Source organism: Aulonocara stuartgranti (assembly GCF_965226115.1).
Source record: "Aulonocara stuartgranti genome assembly, chromosome: 9".
Classification (NCBI taxonomy): Eukaryota; Metazoa; Chordata; class Actinopteri; order Cichliformes; family Cichlidae; genus Aulonocara; species Aulonocara stuartgranti.
In genome coordinates this window covers 27,211,081-27,238,317 of record NC_138960.1, presented here as the reverse complement: position 1 = coordinate 27,238,317, position 27,237 = coordinate 27,211,081, and the positions used below count along the sequence as shown (strand labels likewise).

Here is a 27,237-nt window from a genome sequence, read left to right as displayed (position 1 = left end):
CTGCAGACAAATACAAAACTGCTGAGATGCTGTGTCACAATATGACAGGCTGCACTCTGCCAGCAAAGTTAAACTTCCCCCACTATATTCTGAATATAAACAGTTTGAAAAACTGCAAATTAAAAAAAAAAAATAAAAAATAAAAAAGGTAACAGTGGAAGGCAGAGATGAGTCCTTTTATGATGGAGGCATCTCTATATGACATGCGACCACCAGTGTGCGCCATGAATAAATCATCCCGAACCGGGCGGCGAGAGTAAACAGTTGTGTATCTTCACCTCAAATGCCTAGAGAGGCCTGTCAGACACAGCAGTTAACAAAGCCTACCTCCTAATCATCATGCGAACCATGTTTCAGCAGATCCAAGTCCACAGCTGACACCATTACCCCACTCCCATCTTCTCCTCTCACTTTACAACACAAGAACTCACTCAGTATTTCTCCAGAGTCAACTTAAAGTGAAGTTAAAGCAAGATGGTAGCATTGCTGTTAATCTTTCCCCAGAGTCTCTGCTTCACTCAGTTGTATTCAAAGACCGCCTGCATTGTCATTGTAAATTAGGAAACCGGGGCTTTGGGATTAGCTGCCAATTTGCACCCACTGTGGAATGAATCTCCTCAAGACCTCCGTGATTTACCCATTAACACGGCTGCACGCATGACCCGGCTCTTATCGAGTGCATCGCTGGAACAAAGTATGGTTTAAAACAAAATCAGCATGCTTCATCCTGCCATAAAAAAACTCTTTAAAAACCACTTTTTTTTCTAGAATATAGTTTTATTTATAATTTATAATTGGCAGATACAAAAAACTCTTCAACTGTATCCAAAATGTGCAATAAATCACTGTTGATTTTTTTTCCCAAAAGAAAAATACAAAAAGACCATCTATTTTGGAAAGTTGACAACCAATGTAAACTGGAGTGAACTGGTAATTCTACAGAGGGTTTACTAATCGCTACTAATTCTCCTTTGACTACAAATCTGCTTTGCTCTCCCAAGATGAAAACCAAAGTCACTGTGTGTACATACATCTACATTGGTGACATTCTATCCCCGCCCCGCCCACACTGTTAAATACAAGAAAGGCAATCATATCTATAAGCAGCACAAATGTGTATAACACATTAAAAGAAAAAAATAATAATAATAACAAAGAGTTTTCAAATTGTACCAAGATATTCACGTGAGAGAGGGTAAATAAAAGGGAGGGGCATGTCCAAACGTAATGTTGTAAACAATTACCTTCACTCACCGAGATGCACAAAACAAAACAAAACAAACAAAAACTCGAAGCTTGTTTAGTGCTTAACAGCTGTTCTCACTACAAAAAGCGTCAGCAGTCTGAACAAGCATCAACCTCTGGAATCAAACTTTGAAGGTAATAATGCTTAATAATAAACTAGTATTTCGAGAAATCACAGCAGCATACCGTATGAAACTGGCTCCTGCGTGTCAAAATTTGATAACAGATTAAACATTTTAATGGCAATACATTTAAAAGAACATAGTATTATGAAAAAAAAAAGACTAACATTTTCTTTTTCACATTTCAACTGAAACACATACAAACACACTGAAAACATGATTAATATCAACATTCATGCTGTGATCCCATTCCTTGACAGCCAATGAGCATTTGCAGAGGCTTTGAAATGATGCTGGTGAACTACCCTTTTTATCCCACAGATATGACAACAAAAACTCTTTTTAATCTGACAGTTATATGAACACATTGGGACAAATGTGACTATTTAACCATTAAAATTAAAAGAAGAAAAAAAAAACCAAACACACACACACGCACACACACCATCTGAAGGAAAACTGTAGGCAGGAGAGGATCCAAGTATAAAAAATGTTCAAGTGCAAATAATGTGTCAATGTAGTTTTTATGCTTCCCATGCTTTCTGAAAATGGTCTGCAGGCAGATAAAAATGGATACCTCAAACAAGCGCACATTCCCTCTATACAACCACATCCCCCAGATGGCAAATGTCACAAAACAAAATAACCACAAAAAAAAAAAGAAGAAAAATCAAGAATTCAAAAAGAAAGAAAAACACATTTCTTGTACAAAGAATATCCAGCCAATGCTTGTGACAGAAACATCTCTCGACACAGCCGAACGCACGACCCAAATCCTTCATTCCTATACAACTCAAAAGCTTTAAAAGGTTACGTTTTTAAACATGCAACACCATTCAAAGTTCCTATCTAATTTCTGCTGTGCTAGATTCATAGTAACTTCCGCAGACACCACCGTTTCCAGCTAACAATCTAGAACTATGCGCTAACGACCTACCAACGTTGTTCCAAATACTTTTAAGGACACTGATGTCAAAAAAATTATAATAATAATATAAAGAAATGCTCATTCATAATGTGAAAGCACAATTCCCTGTCAAGTATCCATATAAAGCACTTGCGTAGCATACTGTGTGCTCTTCCCTTTACTCTGGCAGAAACAGCCCAGTAGAGAGATAATCCGTGGGGTAGTGCAGTTCTGTGGAGACTGAGAACAATGTGACTGAGCAATGACAAAAACTGTACGCCTGTTTACATGTCCTGAAAACCCATGTAACACTAATGACAACATGCAGCTGTGACTGAACTTTTGTCATATGCTGAAACACTGGCATCATTCCGAGATGGCGAGGAGGACTCAACTCTGGCTTTCCCAAATCCGCTCACCTAAGCATCCTCAGTTTTAGGATTCTTTTGATCTGTGTCCAGCTCATTGCAGGCATTAAGAGACTAAGAAACAGCCATCCCTACATTCAGATTGTCAATTGACTAGAGACCTGTTTTTTTTTTGTTTGTTTGTTTATTTGCACCCCCCCAGTCATAAGTTAATTGAGGGCAATTTTGTCTATATATATAAACTGCCCAAGGTAAATGCAACTGCGCATTTAACAGCCTTTTACTCAGTGTCGCGCTTTAATAACAGCCAAAAATCCCCCCCCCCCTTTTACTGTGACATCTTCTCTCAATTAGTGTAGTTCTACATTGCCTTTAATTGACAGTCTTAAAGCCTTTATAACATGCAGATAAAAGCATTACACATAGTGACAAACTTGTTAGGCCTGAGCTGCGGTGCAGTTTTTGTAACATTCCCAAAGCAGATTTTTTTTTCACTTTTAGCATATTTTAAAAAGGTTTATACATAAACTTTTATGCTGTTACCACAAACAGCACAACATTAAAATCCAGCATTATCAGTACCTTTAGGCTTGCACAATGTATAATGGCTGCATGCAGCCATATAATTTAAAGCTACGTCTCTCAATGATCTGTTTGAAGGCTCTGGCAGGCTGGCAGATTGTGGACATCTTTTGCTATACAGTTGTAAATCCTGGATACTAAAGGTAAACCTTTCATCAACAGATAATCATGTTTATTAAAGCCTATGTGTTTAACAGTACGGCTGAAAATAAGCCGTGTGACAAGCTCCAAAAGTAAAGTCGGTCCCATATTAAGACAGAAGCATTTAAGTATTGGTTGTATAACCGTTGCCACGTGCCAATAAAGGGTCACGGAGAAACTTAATCCTCTGAATGAGGAGTTAGGTTTATAATCTTTCTTTTTGCAAATTTACAATCAGAATAATAGGTCAGTCGTTGCAAATATGATGATGCCCTATCTTTCTATTTGACTAACAGCACAGTACAGATGCATAATGTTCTCATTTGCAGTCTGAGTGTTGTAAGTGAAGGAAAAAAAAAAAAAAAAAAACAGCAAAAGATGAGCCAAATTGGTCAGTCTGCAGAGACCTAAAAAAAAAAATACCGCTCCATGTTGGAATCATCCTTCATATCTACTACAGATTGAATTTAACAAGTGATAGAATTTTAAAGGAATATTCTTTTCCCTACTCTGCAGTCTCAACGCCGATATAATTTCTTTTAAAAAACTAACAAAAAACTGTTACACTTGCACAGCTGGATTATTGTTAATGTAACCAACATCAGCTTCTGCACTTGATGCATTCGGATAAGATTACTTGGCTGTATATCTCTGCTGTGTTTTTGCGATAGATTATGTGCTGGCCTACATTTCTGGAAGTAGAGCCTCCTGCAAAAAACCCCAGAATAGTGGAATGAAGGGCCGAACAGTGACAGGGTCACACGGACACAAATCAAGAGCCACCAGAACCAGTCATCTCAAAACTGTAGTTGTCTGTAAACCCCTTTTGTAAATCTCTTAACTGAACACAAAAGTGCAAATTACCATCCGTATCCTCAGTAGTGCTTCTCCTGCAGATAATCTTTCATCTTGTTAGGTAAGGGCAGTTTTTGGATAAGGTCTATTCTTGTGTATTGCCTAATGACAAAGCGGCAAAGGTACTGCAGGGAGCGCACTTGCATAAACCGAGATACTGGGTTGGTTAGTCTGACGGGGTAGGTTGCAGATCCTGGTAAGCGAGATCTGGAATAACAAAAAGCCCCATTCTCTGAGTCTTTGATAGAGTGTTCGATTAAGTCAACAATTGATGTGTGTCCCTCCACGTCGGGCTGCTCGTAGAAGCTGAAGCGTCCGTTGGAGTGTTCGATGCGGGTGTGGAGGGTTTTGCTCTGCGATCTGAAACTCAAGCTGAGCAGGTATCTGTCATCAGAGCTGTCTCTGACCAGAAATGATCCATCGGCCAGGTTGACCAGCTTTTCCTCTGCCTCCCAGCGTGTGATGGGACCCCAGTACCAGCCCTGCCTAGCAAGCTTCTTCAGCTCCTCCGTCAGGCTGGTCACAACCATGGGCCCGCTGCTCTGGACTGAGTCGTATACCCGACTAACCCCAGGAGCCGAATTTGGATCAAAGTTGAGGTGGTGTCTTACCCTCTCAGCTACCTGGCTGTCTGCAGAGCTAAAGCCCGAAAATGTCCTTGGAATATGTCCATTACTAGTCATGGGTGGCAGGAGTGGAGAAAGGGGAGGTGGCATCTCCACTCTTGAGTTTTGGAGCATCATGCCAGCAGAACCAATAAGAATACTATTGACTGAGGTCTCCATGAATATATCTGGAGGCATCCCATTCACCAGTTCATGCTCCTCCTGTCCCTGCTCTGTGTGGAGGGACCCATTGTCTGCCTCTGTCACCACCTCCATAGGAGAGGAACCTTCCAGGCAGAAAGAGTGAGACCCTTCGGGATACATTCCCTCATCTAAAGGCATTGTGTACTGGATGTAGTCCTGGGGCGTCAACCCCAGCACCACAGGCACATCATTTTCATCAATATTTAGATGCAGCTCACCATTTTGCGGTTGCTGGAGATTCTTTAAGGACTCTGCTTGGTCCTGAAGGAGCCCTTCCATCTGGAAATCATGAAATTCTTTCCGGACACCGTTTAAGTTGGGACTTGGGTTAGGAGAGTGAACCATGGCTTTAACTTTTACCTCCATTTTGATGCACGCATCATCAGAGTTGACAGACCGCAGAGGCCACGGAGAAGGGCTATAATGGTGACTCCGGAGGGATGCAGATCTAAGGGGTCTCTGAGCTTTTACCTCATTGAAGCTGATCGGGACAGAATTAGATGAGAAGGTGTCTTCATCGTCCACTGAGCCTATGGTCGAGGCGCCGCCTTTCACTTTCGCCTTCTGTTTGGTAGACAGCCTTCTCTTTAGCGATCCCATCAGAGTCTCACTCTTTGAGCGGCCCTTGTTCTGTCCCCCTTTTTCATCTTCGCTAGCAATATCACAGGCAGAAAGCTCTTTGGTGTAGCAGCCCCCAAAAAGTGACTCATCCTTAGAAAACTCTGCAGTCACCGAGGGCTGCTGGAGCATGACAAAGTCACCCTCCTCTTTGCCCTTTATGCTGAGTGACTTGCGGATGGTCTTAAGGCTTATCTTCTTCATTCTGACAGGCCCTCCAAAATGAGGGCATGAGATGGCTCTCCTGGTATCCTGATGAAAGTACTATCCACCGTGTCCTCCCATCAGGCCACATGAAACAAGTCATGCACACAATGGAGCCATTAAACCCTGTAGTGAGAGAAAAAACATGCAAGATATTCTTTGTTTGACTTTTAAAGCACACTCTGAGATTGTTATTTATTATGTTCATAATATTGACTTAAGCCCTTGAACCACATAAAGAAAAATAAAGCACTGAAGAAGGTTATTGTGGCCCTTAAACAGTCTCCCACTCTCTCTTTTAAGTTGTACATAACCAAAAAACAAAAACAAACAAACAAGCACACACACAAACAATATCATCAGTTTTAATATCTAATTCACTAAATATTTCAAATTTAAGATCCTCAAACACGAACAGATGTCTGATAACCAAAAACAGCAGCAACCTGATTACTCACCATGATGAGCAGGAAAATGGTGACTCAGTTGGCTGGGTCAAGTTCCACTTCCACCACCTTTCATTGGATGCTACCAAAAACAACACAAAGCCAGCTCATTTGAAATGTTCACGTCTGATTAACATGTAAATTTACCAGAGGAAAACGTGCATCGTCAATCACGCACATTAACATTTAAAGTGGTTTCTAATAACCAGACCAAGCTCAGCTACATTTGTCCTTACCTGAAAAGGCCTGCGGACACAAAAGCATGGATGTAGCTTAGCTCCGGTTGTTAGCCTTTCACTTTAACGCCAATATTGCAACACCGATGGTTACAATGATTACCATTGCAACTGAAATAGCAACAACAACAAACAAAGCCAACCGAGATCATATCCGATGCCAATGTGAGAGCTGCTGTGTTGCTCAGATGCTATAATAAAAATTTTGCTAACGACCAGTGTTAGCATGCTTACAATAAAAGTGCATTTGTAAATACCTGTAACCACTTATTGTAAACACGCACGATATAGCCTCTTACCTGATCACTTCTGCTTGTACTGATGGCCAAGACAGCACGAAGGTTTACGCATTCGCCTTGCACAACACCTTCATTTAAGCTTCGCTCCTTGACGATTGTTGGCTAATGTTAGCTTGACTTATACAGGCTTAGTACCTGAGCCAGCTAGCTTTGTTAGCGCTTTCTGTCGAAAACATTACCATCACCTTCCCTTCAGTCGGCTCCCACGCAAAACAGAAAGCGCAAAGCGATTATATGGCAGGACCCTGTGCTACTCTAAACATATAGCTTTAAATTGCCGAGCAGAATTAAACAATAAGTTGACATCTTCAAGCCTAGGTTGGCTAACACTTTCTAGCGTTCGGCCTCTTCCTTTCTTCCTTTGTTGCCTGTTGAATTGTGGGAGCAGAGTCAGAGGACTCAGATGCAGCGAATCAGACACACAGCCCTGCTACTCCGACATCATGTGCACATCAAATCAAGGAGGAAAAAATTTATTAGCATGAAAATATATTTTTTTTTCTGAGATTTATTTATTTATTTATTTATTTATTTATACCCTTAAATGTGAATCTGGGAAAACATTTAATTCTAACTGCTTTAATGCAAGGAGTTGTTAATGCTTAATACTTTGGGGTTAGATGCAAAAATAGAAGATGTAAAGATGTCTGAAAGGGTACCTGTAGGCTAGAATTCAACACACTTTCAATTTAGCTCAAGTAAACGTATTTAAGATGCATCCTCATTTCTGTGCTGCATCAGAAGTGGACGTGTTACACCACAGGAAAAACTGAAAAAAGGACTGCTGAAAAAGCTACTGGAAAAGAGAAAGTGCTTAAACTTGGGTGGCGGGGGAAGTTGTTGCTTGCAAAACTTGCCCATTCAGTTCAGTCATGATTGCAGACATGAGCCAGCTTTCTGGGCCGTGTGAAGTTATTAGCGATGCAGTCTCTGGGGTGATTTTGCATTTTAACAAATGACTAAAAGATTATTTTTCATAAGGTGCAACCACCCTCTCGCAGACAGTGGTTTTTAAAATGCATGATCCAAGCTGTTCGGACTTTTCATAATAGAACCGCAGCACGGGAAGATTTAGTGTGACAGAAGATGCATCTATAATGAAGGGCTGAAGAGTTTTGGAAGTGGAGGGGTGGGGGTAACTGTCCTTAATCACTAATATGTAGTCCAGTCATTAACCCATAGTGTCATGTCCTGATTGTTTATTGTAGAGAAATGTAGAGAAATGTAAAACTTTAAGGCATTGTTCTCAGCTTTGTTTCTATTTGTTTTTTCTTCTCAAATTTCTGTAAACAGGAAACTGTGTGAATATGCATAGCTGCTAATTAATGTAAGTTGGCCACATTCCTGCTTATTCGCATGTGATTTACTTCATATGACATGTAAAGTCCCCAGTTCAGCAATCAAGTATCAACTTCCCACTGCAGATATCACATAACAGCAGAGCTACAAACCTGTTTTTGTTCCCTAATGCTGGCTGTGCTTGGCCTCTTTGCAGAAAGGTCTTTCTAATTTGTATTCGCACGACATCAAGTTGGCTCTCAAAGTACTTCAAGTACTTGATACAGCAACTAAAACTTGAACTCTGAAATGATACATTGGTTGCCTAATTAGTGTCAGTATTGTTTTAAAGTAGATTGTGTTTACTACTGCCAGGCTAATTTGGTCCATATACTGAACATTACATTGTTTTTTTCCACACTGTCAAGTGTATGGCAGTCCTTACCCAACCTGCTTAGGGCAGCTGCGTGCAGACAGGCTCTATGCAAAGACTCTAATTACCGGGCCCTATTAGGGTTGATCAGGCTGCCTTCGCTTGATGTGTTGACACGGGAGTGGAGGGCTGGTGGGGAGAGGCTAGAGAGGAGGGGTGGGAGCTCTTTAGATATAACACCAAGGACACTGGGAAGCAAGGATGCGATGTTTCTACAAGCTAAATTAGACCTGACAAACAAACTGTTGTGTGGTTGGTATTTGTTGGCAGGCTGTAAAAACAAGTAAATGCTTCACTGTGGGAATAAGTCTGTTTTGTCATGACAGCACAAACAGATCAAATAGTTGCTAATAGCAGGCTGTTTAGAATTTACAGAAAAGATATCTTGCTCTAATGGGAGCTGAGTATCAGCACTGTGTTATCAAGCGCCACACGGCACAACATATGACCGTCTCTCGCTCCCTCCCTCCCTCTCTCTGTCTCCTTCTCTTTTTCAGATCAATATTTCCCAAATAATTTGAATTTATGTATAAGCACGATTCAAAACACCGAATCGCAAGTCAGGATGGAAGACTGTACGCGTGGAGCAGGCTGCGCTGTTTTAATGAGACATCCCTACACGAGGGGAGGCTCCCCGCATTTCATCTTAATTTCTAATGAACACTGTATCAGCCATAAATTATTTGCAAAATGTGGCTACGCTTGCCTCAGTTTGACTGAGGCCTCCGACTTGACTTCATTGCCATCGGGGGATCGTAGGGGGGGGCTCCCCTCGGTGCCCACCTTCATATCCTCAACACTTGCAGCAGAGCGGAAGACGGGTACAGCAGGCATGTCAGATTGTGACAGGGCTTGTGGGACCACTTGGGTTTTGTTTCAGGAGTGACTATAGAATAAGACAGGAAGTGTTTACCTTGAGTAGGATCTGAATATTTTAGGTTAAGATGATGGCGTAGCGCTGTGATCTCATGGGTTTTCTTAATCACATTCATTTTACCTTTTTCCCTCCTCAGATTTTTAAGGAGGTCTTCTGAGATGTGCATTGATTGTTGTTACATGGACTGTGACTGCATACAAGGTAATGACTCAGTTATATAGCTGAGTCATAGAGCTCAATCACAACAGCAGCCTGGTTAAAACAATGAATAAATTGTCCATGCTTGCTCATCTTCTTCTTTGGGCCCGTTATGCCGTCACCCTTGATTTCACATGGGTAATTCTGCTAGTAGCTCATTTTATTTTGTTTCCATATGGGCTGCTGAATTTTGGACAATTACAATAATGGTTTGGTAATTAGCTCAGCTGACCTGGTTTTACGCATGAAAAGCTGTAACAGCAACACCTAGCAAGCTCTTGTGAAACATGTGGACATTTTTGTGGATTTTAATTCAACGTATTATTAGAGAGAGAGCAGAGGTTAGAGAAGATGATGTCTCCATTTTTTTTTTACTATTTTTCAGCTTTTGAATATTTTTGCTAAAGTGATCTTTTTCTTTCTTTCTTTTTTTTTTAACTTACAAAAAAAACTGTTGATTTTGGGGGGGGGGGGGGGGGGGGGTTGCATAGCATCCAGGGGCCATACAAATGAGGTGTAGAAAAGAGAGCAGGAAATTAACATGCAGTCATTGCAATCAAACTGGGGAGCTACCAAATGGCCAAATGTGCCAGTGTGCCTTTACCAGCTACTGAGTCACCTCTATGGACTGTTTGAGCCCTGGCCTAAATAGTTAGCTCCACAACCATGAAAAACACATTAAAGGTGGATCTAAATGGTGTTTGTGATAATTACCCCCCTTCCCTCCCATTTGGCATGATTGCAAAGAGTTAAAAAAAAAAAAAAAGGTTCTTGGTGTCATACCAGTATGTTATAATGGCATTTTATTTTATTATCTATTTCTTCTAAAACAGGAAGAAATATTTTTAGTTTTTGATTGCAGCTTCCAGATATTCATAAACTGTTAATCTTGCTTCTGTTAACCACAGTGTAAAAAACAACTTCTCCTTTCTAATGATAAGAAGAAAAAGAAAGAAGAAGAAATGTATTTGTCTGCATTTCTCAAAACAACCCGAGGTCACCTTCAAACACTAAACTAGCAGCAAGCATAATGGAAAACACGACTAAATATTATAGTTGACATGCAATTTTGAACTGTGATTTAGCCTGTGTAATAGAGTGTAGCTGATGGAGGTGGTGTAGTAGTAGTTAGTGTAAAGTATGCAAATGGGTTTAAGGATGAAGGAGATCTGAGAGATAAAGGGGAGGGGTGGGGGCCCGTGAAAGTAAAGAGCAGATACTTGTGTTGTATGCAGTAAAACAAAAAACAGAGCAAATGAGGTGAAGCCGAATGAGGAGAGGTGTGATATGATCGATGGACCTGGCGCTGATAATGATCCTTGCTACTGAATTCTGTGCCATTTCAAGCTGATTAAAAAGTTTGTTGGGGAGGCCAGCACGAATGACAGTAATCCAAGCAAGTGGTGACCAGGGTGAGAGCAAGAACTTGCATGTTGCATTGAGGAAGAAAAGAATGTAGTGTTGAAATAGTACAGTAGAAGGCTGAACATGAGACATTATTGATATGAGTGGAAAACAAGAGAGTATTACCCAAAATCACAGTTTTTATGACTTTTTTCTCCCCCATGGAAAAAGCAAATGGGCATATTTCTGGAAGATGCGTTCTTTCTGCCAATGAGGATGATGTCACTTTTATTGGCATTTAATTTGACATCATTATTTATCATGCTGGTACTGATGGCCTGGAGGCAAGTGGAAGTAATAGTAGGAAGAGAGGTGCTAGATTTTGTAGGGATGTACAGTTGTGTGTCGGTTCCACCAAAATGAAGCCTTATTAGCGTTTACACCATTTTTTATTTATGATTTGCCCTTTTTCATACTTTAATGAGAAAGTTAGTTAAACCAAATCAGCACTGTAGTTTGAGTTTGGGAGAATGTTTGTTTTTTTCATTTAATAAATCAAAGGAAAGATCCAAGGAGAATATCTGTAATGTGGCAGATCTTGCTTTTATAGTAAGATTCAACCATGCTTATGCTATAAATCTCTATGGGACTTTTAGTCTCTGCAAGTTATCTTAAAAATGGAATAGACATCAACAGTTTAGTGCTCATTACTTTTATTTGTGCTGCCCAGTACGGACTGGCACAAGTAAATGACTCATGATTGGCTTTAGAATCCAAACGCTGAGATGTTTTGAGAGTAAATCTAGCTTCAAAGTATTTAAATTGGCATGCTTTCCACTCAGAGAACGGGCTTACATTCGTAAACTGCCCGAGGTGGTTACTGGCATATGAGTAATTTAGCCTGATGTGAAATAGCTGACAGATAACAAGTAGCTCTTTCTGATTTACAATGTTAAAAATCCTTAAATTGACCCTCACCCTGTCGAGTGGGGTCCATGCAGATGCATTTTTGTCGTATTTCACAGGTGGGTTTTTGTCTATCATTCTAATTTGTTTTCACTTTTTCAGCCAATTTATTCCTAGTGATGTTACATGATTGTTTTTCATTTCTGCTTTGATTAGTGCTTTTTAAAAACAGAAATATTTGGGGGTCCCAGGAGACCTTTCTTAGTTTTCATAAATGGAACTATTTATTTAGTTAATCTTTGCTATCTATCCTAAATTAAAGAATCACAAAGTATCAAGGTCCTTCCCTTGATACTTTGAGATACTTTAATTTAGGATATATAGCAAAGATTAACTAAATAAATAGTTCCATTTATGAAAACTAAGAAAGGTCTCCTGGGACCCCCAAATATTTCTGTGGGAGTACTTTGTCAGTCATTACAAACAAGAAAGATTCCTTTGCAGCTTTCATCATCTGGATAGGGAACTTCCCAGATTCAAAGTTATATGAACGTTGGAGACATCCCTGGATCTACCTGAGACAGCTGGAGTGTGCTGCTCTCCTTTTCATGCCACACATGAAAAGGAGAGCAGATACCGCTCCGTTACAAAATCAACACCTTCAAATTTGAGCATGACTGGAAGTTTTAGCTATCCATGTGGACGAGCCAAATGCCTTCCTGTGAAAGGTTTTATGGTCAAATGAGGCAAAGATTGATCTATTTGGCGTCAATGGCAAGCAACCTAAGAACCTAAGAACACTGTATGAACTGTCAAGGATGGTGGTAGTAGCGTCATGCTCTAAGGCTGTTTGCCACCATTGTTAAATTGTACAAAGTGGATGAAATAATGAAGGAGGGTATGTCACACAGTGGAAATTTGTGTTTTTATGTTTTATCAATCTGTGTATTGGTACATAGTGTTGATTTTATTTGCATGATTTTATAGTGATATTTATATTGCATGTTTGTTTATTGATATTTATACTGCATGGTTTTATCCTCATATTTATATTGGTGTTAATGTTGTACCATGTTCCTTTAACCCACTGTGGACTAAACAGACAATTGTAGGCACCTGTGAGGTGGGGGCGTTCCCCAAGGTGGCCTATCAGCCGCCAGGTTGACCTGTTAAAGGGGATGGTGAGCGCAGAGACAAAGGAGAGAGGAATGACGCACGAAGGGAGAGGAGGCGAAAAAGGAACGCGTGCAACCCCGCACGTGTGTGGAACGAACTGCTGCCTGACTGTGGGGCGCCGCGAGTTGTTCGGCGATCCAGTCCTAACGGCAGGAACGGCAACAGTGGGTGGCGATGGCTGCAATGCACGACAGGGCAGGGATGCCCCTCTGCTTGCATCTGACGGTGAGACGAGGGAGGCCGTGTTCAGGTGTGGAGTGGGGCGGGACTGTGCGGCGACGCGCTGTCAGGAGGAGACAGGTCTGCGATAGGAGCCCCCTCCCTGGTCTGTTGCTGACGAGTTTTACCATACTGGAAGAGAAGTTCCTCTCCTGTCTCTTTCATATAAGGACCATTCGCCCATGTGTGGCTGGACTGTGGGATTATGGGACTATGGGAGAGTAATTTTAGTATATGGAAAACATGTTTTAGCCTTGTTTTAATAGTGTATAGTTATTTCTGCCGGCAGGGTTTTTAGCGGGTTGCAACACTATTTTTATTGTATACGGGGATTTTAGCTTGTATTTGTGACTCTGGCTGTGTTTTTTTTTTATTATGGAAATAAATGGTGTTTGAAGCCAGCTTAGTTTCTGTGCCCTGAGCGCTGACCCACCCACTCCCCTTTTTCGCTTGTATGTATAAAGAGGTGGTGGTGAAGATTTAGGTCCACCAGTTTAGCGGCTACATAATTTTGGCGTTGTCGACAGGATACAAGTTTGGGGAGCAGGGTTCAGCAACCGGGGTACAGATATAGATGATAGAATGCAAAGCCAAGTGTTTAAATCAGTTACCCTCGCTGGGGGTTGTGAGCAAGGGGTGTACAGAAAAGACTTTTTATTGCCACGTGAGTATTCATGAGTAGTGTTTGTCCACAAGGGATATCAGAGGAGTTGAGCTTCAAGAGTTGCTGGCTGTGGGATCGTGGGTTGCTGCTATGCAGTAGTGCTTAGGAGAAGCACGAAGACCAGGTTATGCCTGGAAGGATCCCAGCAGTGCCCAGCTGAGAGGAGCCAATGGTCTGATAATCCCATACGCTAGCTATGCTATGTGGTCACGAAATCGAATAAAAGCAGGTTACCTGGTTGTGGCAATTGGACTGTATAACTCACCTATGCTCTAACTTTTCTAGGATGCATTCGAAAGAACTGACTGATTGGTAGCAGATTATTGCTGATGTGTTATGTGTACAGAAAGTAATAACAAACCGACAGTATCCAGCAGGTTCAAATGTTGGCCAGCCACCCTCCCGGACAGAACACCTGAATGCTGTGACAGGGACTGTCACAGTTAAAATATGGGGGGATGTCACACAGCGGAAATTTGTATTTATCTTGTATATTGTTTTTATTCTGATTTTTAGTGTTTATTTATGAGTGTTGTTTTGTTTGCATGGTTTTATTCTGTTTCTATTGCATGGTTTTTAGTGTTTTATGTGACATGGTTTTTATCCACTGTGGACTGGCTGCACATGGGACAAATTAGCTGATAGGGACCACCTGCTGAGGCAGGGGTGTGTCCAGAGGTGGCCTATCAGCTGTGTAAAGACCTTTTAAATACAGGCTAGCTGAGCACTGAAGGAGAGAGGCCCCAGACTGGAAGGTTAATGCGGCGACCAAGTCCTGACCTCATGGAGCGGCAACAGTAAGAGACAACGCGTGTGATTGGCAGCAGGGCAGAGGTTTACCTCTGCCTGCATTTGTGAGTAGGGTCTCTACTGTTGTTTACTGGGTGCAGTTGGATTGGGGGAGGGTCACCATGGCCATGAGCCAGGGCCTCTTCTGGGACCATTGTTCTGGCCCCTATTTGTTATGTTACAGGACACCAACGCAAGGGGAGCTGTGGCGGTGGTCGCATCATGGACTGGGTGCAGAATGCAAGCCGGGCTGGGAAGTGATGGGCCAGCGGAAGGACAAGAAGATGGGTGGCTCTTTCTTGTCTGCCGAAGACGGGGCTGGCGTGGACTCTGCTCTAAAGGAGGAATTCCTGGCCTGCGGATGGACCCATAATGAACATGTGGCCTAATTATAGCAGGGGGGGGGTTTTAGTGAATGTAGAAAATGGTAGTTTTACGGGTTTTAGAATTGTTTTTAGTAGAGAGCAAACATTTTATTACGTACATTTTAAGGGTGTTTTATTTGTGCTCCCTGGCCTAGTAATAAACTGTTTCTGATCAGACCTGCTTCCTCTCTGTGCCCGTGGTATCTGACTCGCTTGCTCCCCCTTGTATTTTAAAGAATCTTTCTTTTTAGCGTGACATTCTGGCACGACCGCTTTAGTGTTCGCCACGCGCTACAGGTACTTCCAAATTCTACAACTTCATCTCAAGTAAACAGCTAGACAGTTGAAACGTGGGCACAGTCGGGTGTTCCAATAGGACAGTGATCCCAAACAGACATTACAACTGGTTTTGAAATGGCTCATTACTCGAAACAGATGGGGTGTTCCCTGGTCATGCATACATGAAAAGGAGACTTGATACTGCTGCGTTGCAAGCCTTAATCCGAAACTACACCTGCTGACATGACTGTCTGGCAATATGGAAAATCTGCTTGAAAAAGGTATTACCTTTGGTCTCAAAACAAAGATAGGAAGGTAGAAAGGCAAGCCCTGAGCTTAGAATGAGACAGATTGTGTGCTATAACTGCCTGTAGTGTGTGTTTACAGCTTTAGTTGGTGCTAATTTTTTTCTGGTTGCTATACAAATGTAGTGAAATCTTGGTTTGCATTTCCAGGAAAGTTTCTGACTCATTCCTGGTGGGTACTGCTGTCTGATTGGGCTGCCCTCTGTCAAAGATTCTGCTCATGCCTTTTATGGACAGAAATTCTAGGAGGATGGATGGTGTTGGATTCTGGATCTCATCTCTGCTTTTTTTGAAGATGACTGTGATTCTCTTGGCTTTATCAGGGAGTGACTTCCATCTCACACTGGGGTGGCTTGCAGCTGAGTGAGAAGCATCTGGGATGAGAATTAGAACCATAGCTTCAGACTAATTCTGAAGCTGTGGTTCTCAGCTGGAAAATGGGGCCTTACCCACTCTGGGTCAGGGATGAGTTGCTGACCCAAGTAGAGAAGTTCAAGTATCTCAGGGTCTTGTTCACAAGTGATGGACAGACAGATTGGTTTTGTATCAGTAGTGATGCAGACACTATACTGGTATGTTGTGGTAAAAAGAGAGCTGAGTGAGAAAGTGAAGCTGTCGATTTACAAATCAGTCTACACTCTGGTCACGAGCTGTGGTAGTGATTGAAAGAATAAGAAGGTGGATACCAGCAACGGAAATGAGTTTCCTCCAAAGGGTGTCTGGGCTTACCTGTAGAGATATGGTGAGGAGCTTGGCCAATCAGGAGGGGCTCTGAGTAGAACTGCTACTCCTTCTCAAGGGTGAGGAAGAGCACCTGAGGTGGTACAAGCATCTGACCAGGGTGCTTCCTGGACACCTCCTACGTTAGGTATATTAGCCATAAACTACCAAGAGGAGGCCCCAGGCCAGACACAGACAGAGATGACATCACTGGGCTGCTTGTGTTTATTGTGTGCCCATTTCATTGATTTACAAGCCCAGTAGGTTTCATCATATAAATCCAGCACAAATAATGTTTACTTAAAATGACTGAAATTTCAGGGATACCAGAGCGAAAGGATGGTAAATAAACTTTTAAGTATTAATGTGGATTGTGCTCTGGATAAAAGCACCAATTTGCACTAAAGAAAAGTACAGATTTGCAACTGTGCAATAATACTAACAATAACCTGCCTTTTCTTCTTTAGATGACATTTATTACTTAACTAATAATGCTCTGAGAAGAAATTAATTTTCCTATAATTATTATTTTGCTATTATGATTATTTCTTATGGTTGAAATATCAGGAGGGTTAAATATGTCATCAGGATGAGTGTTAAATATAAATTAAAAGATGGGAGTACAAAACACCAAATAGGGAGATTTTGTGTAAATATCAGAGGGAAAAACAGAGTTCATGACAAACAAACGGGATAATGAATAACACCATGTTTTCACCTTACCCCATGTTTTCAATTATTCTGTTTTTCTGTTTTCTTTCCTGTCTGAAGCTGGTGTTAACAAGTGATCCAAGACACAGCGTGGTTGTCAAACAATGAAGTGATGTACTCTTTGGTGAATACTCAACAGCTACTGAAAACTCCTAGTCTGACCTAGGGCAATGTATTTTTCTTCCAGGTAAAAGAAGACCTCCTCAGCTGCTCGGATGTCAGAATTCTCACTTTGTATTCTCATTGTACATCTGTAGAATGTCAGAAACATTCATAAAAACTCTGTCCTGTGTACTATATCAGAGGCTGAGAGAACTGGAATAAATTTTTTAACCTCCACAGGTCAATGGACCCTCTGGCAAGCCCATCAATATGACTCATGTTGTGCAGACAAGCTCTGTTCCAACCCACAAAGCATTGTTTTCAATTCTGGTCAAGATGCAAAGGTTCTCAACAACAACAAATGCATTCAAAATTGAATAGATGTATAAAAGTAGGATTTTGCATTTAATAGTACAGCTATGAAACATCACCTTAGATTAGAATATCTGGCTTACCTTGTTGTATGTTTCATACGTGGCTCTCTGGAGCAATAAAGCTGTATTTGATGTTGGCAAAGACTGTGATGGAATAAAATGTTGTATATACATTTGAAGCAAGCTGAGAAGAATCTATATGTGATGAAATTTTTAAAAAGAGTCTTGGATTAGACTTTATATCCATTTTAATGCTTAATGCATTAATATGATAGTAAAACATGCCCTATAGTATCTGGCTAAATTAATTATGGGTTTAAATCCTCCTGGAATTTGCAAAAGCTGTGTGATTATATTATTAGGATATCAAATTATCATTTGCGAAGTCTGTTAATTATCACCCTGTCTGCGGATCACATCCACGTCCCATCTCGAGTGTGAGAGCTTCTACAGCTGGCATATGAAAATAATTTACACCTGTAGTCGTGTTAAGAGGTGAATCACATCAACTTTGATTTTTGAGAGCATCTGTGTTTAATGACAGGATAACATAGATGCTGTTAAGATTTAATTTATTCAGTATGTCAGCAATGCAACAGCCTTTCAGAGTTTTTGAGAGATGCCTTGAAACACTGCAGATGCTAGAAAGAGAAATTGCTTCAGGGTGTTTGTGGAAACTTTCAAAACATCAAATGAGAGTGGTCTGTAACCAAACTGCACATCACATGGGTCATGACAAACAAGATGCCGACAAGAGACAGACATTTGTTGATCGCCTGTGATTTACAGTGCATGCATCTCCTAAGCAGGTCTCAGGTCCCTCTACTAAAATGGTTTCAGGACTTTTGTTATCAGTGTTGGTAAGATTAGAGGGGAGGGCAAAATACAGTTGTGGTTAGAAATGTATCTCAACTCGCCATAGGCTTGAATTTCATGGCAGGTTTCAGCTTTTAGTTTGAATTTATTTATGATTTTCTCTAATCCACACTGATCAAAATATACATACAGGCTCAAATATATACATACATCCCATCTGATATTTTGCTAAATGTCCCTTAACAAGTTGCACCTCGACCAGATGCTTTTGATAGCTTTTAACCAACTTCTGGTCTAATTCTGGTTTTATATTCGACTGCTCTTGTTAGTAGAATTGGTAAAGTTCATTTATATTAGTTGATTTCCTGGTACCCTTTTAAGCATATTCCACAAATTTTCAATAGGAGGTTGAGATTGGGGTTTTGGAAAGTCCACTCCAAAAGCTTAATTTTAGCCGGCTTTATCCATTCCAAAACCAGTTCTGAAGTGTGTTTGGGATCATTGTCCTGTTGGAACACCCAACAATATCCAGGTTTCAACCATCTAGCTGCTGAACTGATGTGAAGTTGAAGAATTTAGAGACAGTGCCCGTCCTTCATTATTTTATTCATTTTGTGCAATGTACCAGAGCCGAGAGCATGATGCTAACACCACCGAGTTTGACATTTGGTACAGTGCTTGTAAGTTTGAAAGCCTCTTGCTACTGTGGCTCAATCTTTGTCTCATCTAAGCATAAAACACTTCTCTAGAAGACATTTGTCCTGTCTGTGTATGCAACTGCAAATTTCAGTCATGCTAATGAGAAGTTAGCACAACTTATTACAACTTATTAAAAGGTTTAAGTGAATGTATTTATTGTGTATATATTTGAGCCTGTATGTCTACTACTGACCCAGTTTGAATGAGAAAAAATTCAAAATAAATTCAAACTTGTCCACTCAATTCTTGTTGTTTAAAGCTATCAAATATGTATGCTGTGGAATAATTTCACCCTGGAAAAAGAACAGTTCACAGAAATCATTAAAAGACCAACATTATTTTGACATTCATGGCCATGATGAATGTATGTAAAATTCTGACTATAACTATAACACCGCAAGTTTCACTACTATAAAGAAAAATAGATGGATCCCTGCCACGTATGACCACTGGGGCTTGTTAGAAACATGATGCCACTATCTTCAAAGGCCAGGGAATATCAACTTTCAACAAACCCTTGCTTCAATACATTAATCTTACCCTTTTCATTATAAATAAACTTTAACTTTTTTGTCACTGTCTGAATGTAAGTCTACTTTCTATACAGTTAAAAGACACACTGTTTGTCTCAGGTCGATTTATTCTTATTACTTTTTAAGGTGTTTATTTATTTTTTTGCAGCTGCTGATAATTTATGGTCCCTCGGGATTCTTTTGACCCTTTAGTGGCGTATTTATTTTAAATGAATGAAAATGTTATTATGTTATATTATGATTATGTGATATACGAATATTTTACTTTAAGTTAGTTGAAATATTTCCTCCAAGGTAACTTGTGTTAATGTAAAATAAAATAGAGCTTTAATTCTGCAGTGTATCAGTTTTCCTACACCGTTGCTTCAAGTAAACGCACCCGGTCCTGACCTGCACAGGAAGTGGAGTGACGCTGGCACGGTAGTTGAAAACAGACGTTGTTGACATGACGCTGGCGAACAACAGCTCAGCAGATGTACAAACCTCGGTCGAAGCTTTTACTTAACTTTAACACAGGAGAACTTATCATAACTTGACACCGAGCATGGATTTATCTTCCATTATAAGGAAAATGGGTGCGTTGAACTGTTAGCTAGGAAAATACCGCGCAAGAAGCTGACTATAGCTTACTTTAACTAATGATGACAAAACCCGTTAGCCGCTAACAATAGCAGCTCCCTCTCAACTTTTATATGTGGCTGTCATTGTTTGGAATAACAGCACTTAAATTATCATGAAACTGTTTAACTTTGTAAAGGAACCCCGAGTCAGGGAACCTTAGCTGCCTTTGCTAACTCTGCTCCAATTTTTCCCCTGTTTAATATTTTTGATTTCTCATAACTTTCAGGTCACTCTCTGGTGGAGATAAGAGCGCGAGCATTGAAGAGCATCTTATGCAAGCTGGATCTTTCCCTGATTTCCGTCCATGATATTGTCCAGGAGAAGATGCTGTTTGTGTATCTTCTGGAGTGGTTCAATTTCCCCGAGGTGCCAATGAAGGAAGAGGCCCTTGAATTGCTTTTAACCTTATCAAAGGTAGATAAGAAGTATACTGATAATAGATGCAACGCAAGGTGAATAAATCAAGAATTGTAGGTAGAGAAGAGCAGTCTGCCAGATGGCAAATTACACTCGTGAACTTTAAATGTAATTTTGGCCTTAGCTTCAGTATTTTTTTCTTTTTCCAAAAGCTAACCAGGCTTAAAATGCATAATTAATGAAGGATTTACTTTTGTTCTGATTTTCACCGCATGATTCCAAAACCTTATGTCACCTGTATAAAATTTACACAATATCAAACCAAGACATATAATTTCCAGTTTTCTGATTATGCACTATTGTGTCTTGGAGCATCCAAGTGCAGCCCAGATGCTGCGAGACGTTGGGGCGGTGGACTTTCTCACCCAACTGTCTCCTAACGTGGAGCCCAGCCTGCGAGCTGTCATTGATGGAACCCTGGACCAGCTGTTCCACCTACCAGAACTCCTCCCCAGTCGCGTAGTTGTCTATTCACATGGACCACGTACTACATCTTCAAAAGGTGTTCAATGTTAGGCCAATTATTTGTTTAACTTTAGCATCTGTCATTCATAAAATACTAAATTTTCACAATATGATATTAGAGGCAGTTTGGTTGAAATGGTCTATATTACCAAACTGCTTTAAACTTTCTTGTACGGAGATATTATCCCAGCTACAAGTCTTGTGTCTCTGTTGTTTCAGCTCAAGAGGATTTGCCTAAAATGGGTTATTTCCACAAGAGCATGCCAAATAATATGGATATACCGCCTCACAAGATAGCAGGTACCTTTTGCTTGAAAAAAATCTTTCTCTAATGTTTTATGCATGATATTTTTGTTTCCTTAAAGGACTCATGCTTTATCCCTCTGTGTTATATAGAGCACGAATCTGTGAGATGTCTGAAGTTTTCTGTGTTTCCATGGCTGACTTTGACAAACACAGACAGGCACATACTTTCTTCCAATGAGAAGTAAGAGACAAATGCATGTCTTTAAGTAGTAGCATATTACACTTTTCACCCAGTTTAATTGTATTATAATTAGCTTTGTTTTTCAACCATTTCTGAATTCAAACCTGTTTTTATTTGATGCCCAGTTCTATATATTGCATAGTATTTGTGTTGTTCTTTACTGCTGAAATTCTTTGTATTAATCAACTCCACAAGCGTGTGAGACTAAAAATAACTCTGTTGTGGTTCTTTTGAAACAGTTCCTTGGGGAGCAGCAATCCCAACCTAGTGCGAACGACTTGTGAACTTCTGTGTGATGTCATTATGCAAGACTTTCCTGCTGAGATCTTTCTGCAAAGGCCGGGCATTGTAAAGGTATTGAATCTGGGTGTTTTTTCACTGTTATTGTGTACACATGTCTATTGTCTCTACATTTATGCTGGGGGGTTTGTAGTTTTTTTGTTTGTTTGTTTTGTTTTTTATTTTTTTTTAACAAAGAGAATGTTCACACTCGACCAGAAAGAGACAATGCTGTAGTGATTGCAATTTCCATTATTTAATTATCAGGGCATTAGAAGAGCTCTCACTGTTTTTATTTTATAGACTCTATGATTTTTAGCAACCATCATGTGTAGTGCTTATGTTCAGAAACGATCTCTGTACTGAATACAAACGCTGCTCTCGCTTGGTTTGAAAATGCTTTATTCACTGTCGGTTTCCTAAGAAATGAAGTTGAAGATGCCAATCAAAAAATCAGAGTCTGGTTTTATTTTCTAGCCAAATGGTATTCACATCGATTAGATGCAGTGCGCTGTTTTGAGTGGCTAGCGTGACCAGCTCATAGCGGATTTATAGGATGGTCACTCCAACCACTGTCAAAATAATAACCTGTCAAATGGTGTCCTTGAACAAAGCATCCATTTATAATTCTGCGTCCCTGATCTTGTAGGAGGCTGTGAGGCTCCCGAAGGCTTACTTTGGTTGAGCAGGTACTAGATTGCTGCTAGGATGTAGTTTTGTCATGATGTACCTCTTGCAAGGTGTGAAAGTCCTTGGTAGAACATTTTGCTTCTTCCCTCAAAGGCCTCCTTGAGCAGCAGAGTTTCTGTATAACAGGACGCTGTCAGGCACAGCCTTTGAACAGTTGTCGCCCTCGATGGCCCTTGCTGGCTTCTGCTGGCAGCTGATCCATGGGGTCGTAATACTCAAGTCTGCAATGAGTTTCCACTTTGTACAGCTATACATACTCCGTCTCCATTTCTTTTAAAGCGAGCAACACCGTGTGATGTATCTCCCCACTGTCATCTTGGTAACAAAGCACATCAGTTCTGTGAGCTCTTTTGTTTCACTGGCATAAAAAGAGTTTTGGGGGAGACATCATTTTGCCCTGATGAGCCACAGTGAACATTACTATTTTGCTAATAAAGTGGTGCATTAAATTACATCGGTCTCACGGTAGCATTAACATACTGTCACCCAGCAGTGTCATCACCAAAAAAGAAACGATTACAGAAAAGTACTTCTTGTGGCTTTACTTGGTCCTCTTTCGAGCTACTGCAGCCATTAAGCAAAATTAAAAGGCTTGAATTTAGATACATGACATCATTAGCTTCAGAGGGCAGGGAATCTGAACTCTGAACAAATTGCTGCTTCAATAATTCAATTCCATTTGCCCTTTTTATCCAGTGAACTTTATTACGGCTTTTCTGTCAGTCTTGACTTTAAGTCTGGTATACAGTGTGTTTGTCTCGGCGTAGCTTTGTAAATTGACTAATATGCAGTTTTTACACATTTGCAATAAACCTTTATTGGATATTACAAGGTGTTCATCCACTGAACACCTTAGCAGTAATGTAATCTGTTATGCCGTTAATGTCCCGTTCCATTTGCAGAGCCTTCTGTCCCTATTGAGGCTGGGTCCAGGTAAAGAGGAGTCAGGCTACATCTACTTGTCGGCTCTTTCCTGTCTCCGGCAGCTTTGTGTGGGATTAAGAAGGCGGCTGCGCTTTCATCAAGACCCAAGCTTCTACTCTGCGAAACAAGGTAGCGTGCCCTTTTTACTTGTTTTTAAATAATGATATCAGTATCTTCCACTGTCATCTATGTGGTGATTTTTCAGCTATTTTTGCATGCTTATATAAGTAAATCACTACCTGGTATCTATCACCTCTGTTAATCAGCTGTATTTTTCTTGTAACTCAAGTCTAAAACTGATCTAGAACATATTGCTTCCACAACGTGAATTCCTAATTTTTATATTCACAAATCAATGTCTAACAAATATCAAAGCATTTAACTTATTTGTTTTATTTATTTGTGGGTGCGTAGATCCAGTTTCTCAGAACTCGTCCTTCTCCTACACCCAGGAGGTTCTGGGGACCCAGCGTTCGGGGGCCTCCTCTCCTGGGTCCGAGTGCTCTCCCCGGCCTTCTTTAGTGGGACGCACAAGCCAGAGAGCCAGAGGAGATGGTCAAGATGGAGACGCAGCTTCTAATAGGTACGCGTATGAAATCGACATGACTGTATGTTTGAAATATATACTTAAAAAAAAAAACAATAAAAATGTGTCTCTTTTTGTGTATCTTTTCTTGTTTAAGGTATTGTTTGCATAGATGTTAGTAATCATATTGGCTCCTAGAGTAGAGACTCCCTTTAGCTTTTTGTCACACTTCTGAGGCGTGCGTGGTATTACATTAGTCATTCTACTTTGCTTGTAGAAATGATATTCTTGACGTGATTCAACATTTTCGATTCTTTTCATTAGGCTTAAGAAGTGAGTCTTACATTTCTTTGAGAATTTGTGCACAGTAGGGTTTTCTGCGGCTTTGATAATGACAAAATCACTAGTGACGCCAGCAGCCCACACAAGACGATAAAGCAGTGTGAAAGAAAAGAAAGACTGTGAAGGATGTTCTTCTAAATATGAAAACACTAGGAGCCCTCTAGCGGCCGGTCTGTAGTGTTTAAAAATCAGGTTTGATTCATGTGATGGCATATTCATTTTTATGTTCCATCCCTATACAGCGGATACGTCACTCCTTGCATTTGAATGGTCCAAGAACAGATCACAAATTTACAGTTGTCTTTTCGTCTGTGTGCAATTCATCCAGTGGCAGCTCACACAGAAGTGGAGGAGCAGTCCAGGCCCCCAGACAGATGGCCCATTCACCTGCAGATGTGGCCCATGTGGAGCTTCCTGATCTGGGTGTAGAAGATGTGTTGGAGTTGCAGTTACGGCAGCTCACTTTGGCTCAGTTTACTGTTGCCTCTATGGAGTGTGCCATACCACTGCTTAAGACAGGTAAGTGTCAGTATGCTTGTCTTTTTCAAATGATCTTATTTGGTCAAATATGAGTGGTAAAACTATTTTTTAAGCCATTAATCAATAATCTCAGTCTCAATTGTTTGTTTGTTTTAATTTTTTGAACTTAAGATTCCCTCACCTGTTTCTCTACATTGACTGGATTCTCTCCATTGTTATTTGATCACGTCAAAACATTTCTTCCGCTCTTGCTTTGTTTTCTCTCTCACTCTGCTGTTTCTCAGAAGGTTTGCATGCTTTCCATCGCGTTCTGGAGCTGCTGTGTGACGCTGTCCTCCTGCTTGGGGACAGCGTTTGTGAGCTGGTCTGGGACGATCGCAGCCTGGCGGGGATGGAGCTGGCAAGTCAACACAACTCATGACAGCCTCTTATGTAGATGAATAGACACTTCAGTGAAAAGGGGAACTGACTTGGCCACCAGACAATTTGCCACAGACACACAGGCATACGGTACTCGACTGTCAAGGAGAACTGCGGGCACGTGATTGAGCGTTATGTGTTATATAAAGGTTACAGAGGCTTTCTGCTGGTTATAAAGAACTTCTTGCATACATGCAAACTTCCCATCTGTACCCTTGGGTTTATCCCAGCACAGAATTGCAGGGCTAGTAAATGTCTTCATTTATTACATGCATAAAGTCCGCACAATAGATTGTGTTAAACAGGTGTATTTTTTTTTACCATGCAGAATCATTTGTTATCTTGCATGGCTGTTTTAAAGGGTATGTTCCTCTGCAGGGGGATTTACACACTTGTCAAGTCCAGGCCCCTGTGGCCCTCTGCTGTTTAATACATGCCCAGAGCCTTGCAGCCTGAGAACTATTTTGTCATCTTTATGTGGAGAGCAGCTTTTGTGTGCCAAACCTCTAGGTTTTTCCTGTGGGAATGGACCAAACTGTTCATGCCCGCCTCAGCAATGCAGAGGGCATGTACTGCCCCCTGCTGGTGTTCATCTTCCATTGAACAATTTTTACACCCAGAACAAAGTGGCTGAGAATAGATTGTTCCAATTTATTCATACAGAGATAGGGTGGATCTGTATCTCGTCCCAAAATAACCCTGAAATCTGATTACATTCAATTCCTAACCCCTGGAACGAACAATTTTTCTCTTGGCTCGCAGCCAGAAGCTGTGTCTTGAGTGTGTGTGAACATTCACACAGTGCGAGTACATGTGCACGTATTGGTGCGTTTGTGTGGCAGTGTGTGTGTTTGTCTACATTTTTGCTTGTGTTTATTTTAGAAAGAGAAGCTGCAAACCTGCATGGAGCTACTGGGGGATATACTGAGCTATCACCACAGCTGTTCAGTGGATATTCCCAACAATTCTCAGGTTCACCATAGAATAGCCTACATAGGCGCTGCCATATTTACCATTAAACTCCTACAGACCATCCTCCCACCCGAGAAGGTGTGTGTGCTTGTGTGACAGAATCACTTTGATTCAGTTACTGTTTTCCATTTGAAAGTTAATCATTCTATGAACATCACACAGGCTAGTGACAATCTCCCAGAAAACACTGCAACAGCTCTTTTCCACTTATGCTTGGACACATCATTGGGAAGTTTGTTACCCAGCATGCAAGAGACAGCAGTGGCCTACTTGGAGCAGGTGAACTCGGACAGCCATGAAATCTACAGGAGGGTGACCCGAGCTGCCCTCTGGATGGAATCCACTTGCATCTTTCTCAGGGAAGCACAAGCGGAGGTATAATCACCACATCAAATACAAATACTAGGCATCCTTTATACGTATATATATATGGATACACTACACACTGATCAGGCATAACAATATGACAACTGACAGGTGACGTGAGTAAACGTGATTATCTCAAAGGTGATGTATTAGAAGCAGGAAAAATGGGCAAGCGTAGGGATTTGAGTGTAAGGATCAAATTGTGATGGCTAGGCAACACGTCAGAGCATCTCCAAAACTGTAGCTATATATGTCTGTCTGCAGTGGTCAGTGTCTATCAAAAGTCGTCCAACGAAGAATAGTGCTGAACCAGGGACAAGGTCATGGGTGGCCACGGCTCATTGATGCACGTGGGGAGCAAAGGCTGGAGCAATTCAAGAAGATTGGCTGGTTTGATGAATCACATTTTCTTTCCCGTCACATGGCTGGCCGGGTGCATCTTAGGATGTGCCTGGGGAACACCTGGCACCAGAATACACTATGAGAAGAAGGCAAGCCGATGGAGGCAGTGTCATGGTTTGGGCAGTATACTGCTACGAAAACCTCGTGTCCTGGCAACCATGTGGAAGTTACTTCTAAATGCACCACCTACCTCAGGTCCAGACAACGTATAGCCTTTCGTGAAAAT

The 27,237-nt window shown here is 41.0% G+C and overlaps 3 protein-coding genes across 7 annotated transcripts in view; 1 reads left to right on the top strand and 2 right to left on the bottom strand.

Moving 5' to 3' along the window:
* neto1l (neuropilin (NRP) and tolloid (TLL)-like 1, like) overlaps positions 1 to 27,237 on the bottom strand; it is a 450,458-nt gene that overhangs the window by 356,832 nt on the left and 66,389 nt on the right. The gene's annotated exons all lie outside the window — the stretch shown is intronic.
* Positions 751 to 7,282, bottom strand: socs6a (suppressor of cytokine signaling 6a). Its single transcript, XM_082547061.1, has 3 exons — positions 6,833 to 7,282; positions 6,310 to 6,379; positions 751 to 5,977 (listed from the first exon to the last, which is right to left on the bottom strand). The coding sequence occupies exon 3, from the start codon at positions 5,849 to 5,851 to the stop codon at positions 4,241 to 4,243; it is 1,611 nt and encodes a 536-aa protein (XP_082403187.1). The 5' UTR covers positions 5,852 to 5,977; positions 6,310 to 6,379; positions 6,833 to 7,282; the 3' UTR covers positions 751 to 4,240.
* The window catches only part of rttn (rotatin), a 35,808-nt gene continuing 28,577 nt past the window's right edge, over positions 20,007 to 27,237 (top strand). For 4 of the 5 annotated variants that reach the window (XM_082545568.1, XM_082545567.1, XM_082545565.1 and 1 more), the window contains exons 1-12: positions 20,007 to 20,195; positions 20,468 to 20,655; positions 20,971 to 21,160; positions 21,343 to 21,423; positions 21,520 to 21,610; positions 21,850 to 21,964; positions 23,482 to 23,632; positions 23,918 to 24,086; positions 24,700 to 24,890; positions 25,136 to 25,251; positions 26,154 to 26,321; positions 26,406 to 26,618. In XM_082545568.1, the coding sequence (XP_082401694.1) occupies positions 20,165 to 20,195; positions 20,468 to 20,655; positions 20,971 to 21,160; positions 21,343 to 21,423; positions 21,520 to 21,610; positions 21,850 to 21,964; positions 23,482 to 23,632; positions 23,918 to 24,086; positions 24,700 to 24,890; positions 25,136 to 25,251; positions 26,154 to 26,321; positions 26,406 to 26,618 (1,704 nt within the window). In that variant the 5' untranslated portion in view covers positions 20,007 to 20,164. The remainder of the gene's footprint in view (positions 20,196 to 20,467; positions 20,656 to 20,970; positions 21,161 to 21,342; positions 21,424 to 21,519; positions 21,611 to 21,849; positions 21,965 to 23,481; positions 23,633 to 23,917; positions 24,087 to 24,699; positions 24,891 to 25,135; positions 25,252 to 26,153; positions 26,322 to 26,405; positions 26,619 to 27,237) is intronic. The other variant, XM_082545566.1, reaches the window with a different exon arrangement.

Excerpts from the sequence above, each read along its gene's own strand:
- socs6a (XM_082547061.1), bottom strand. The coding sequence starts at position 5,851 with ATGAAGAAGATAAGCCTTAAGACCATCCGCAAGTCACTCAGCATAAAG.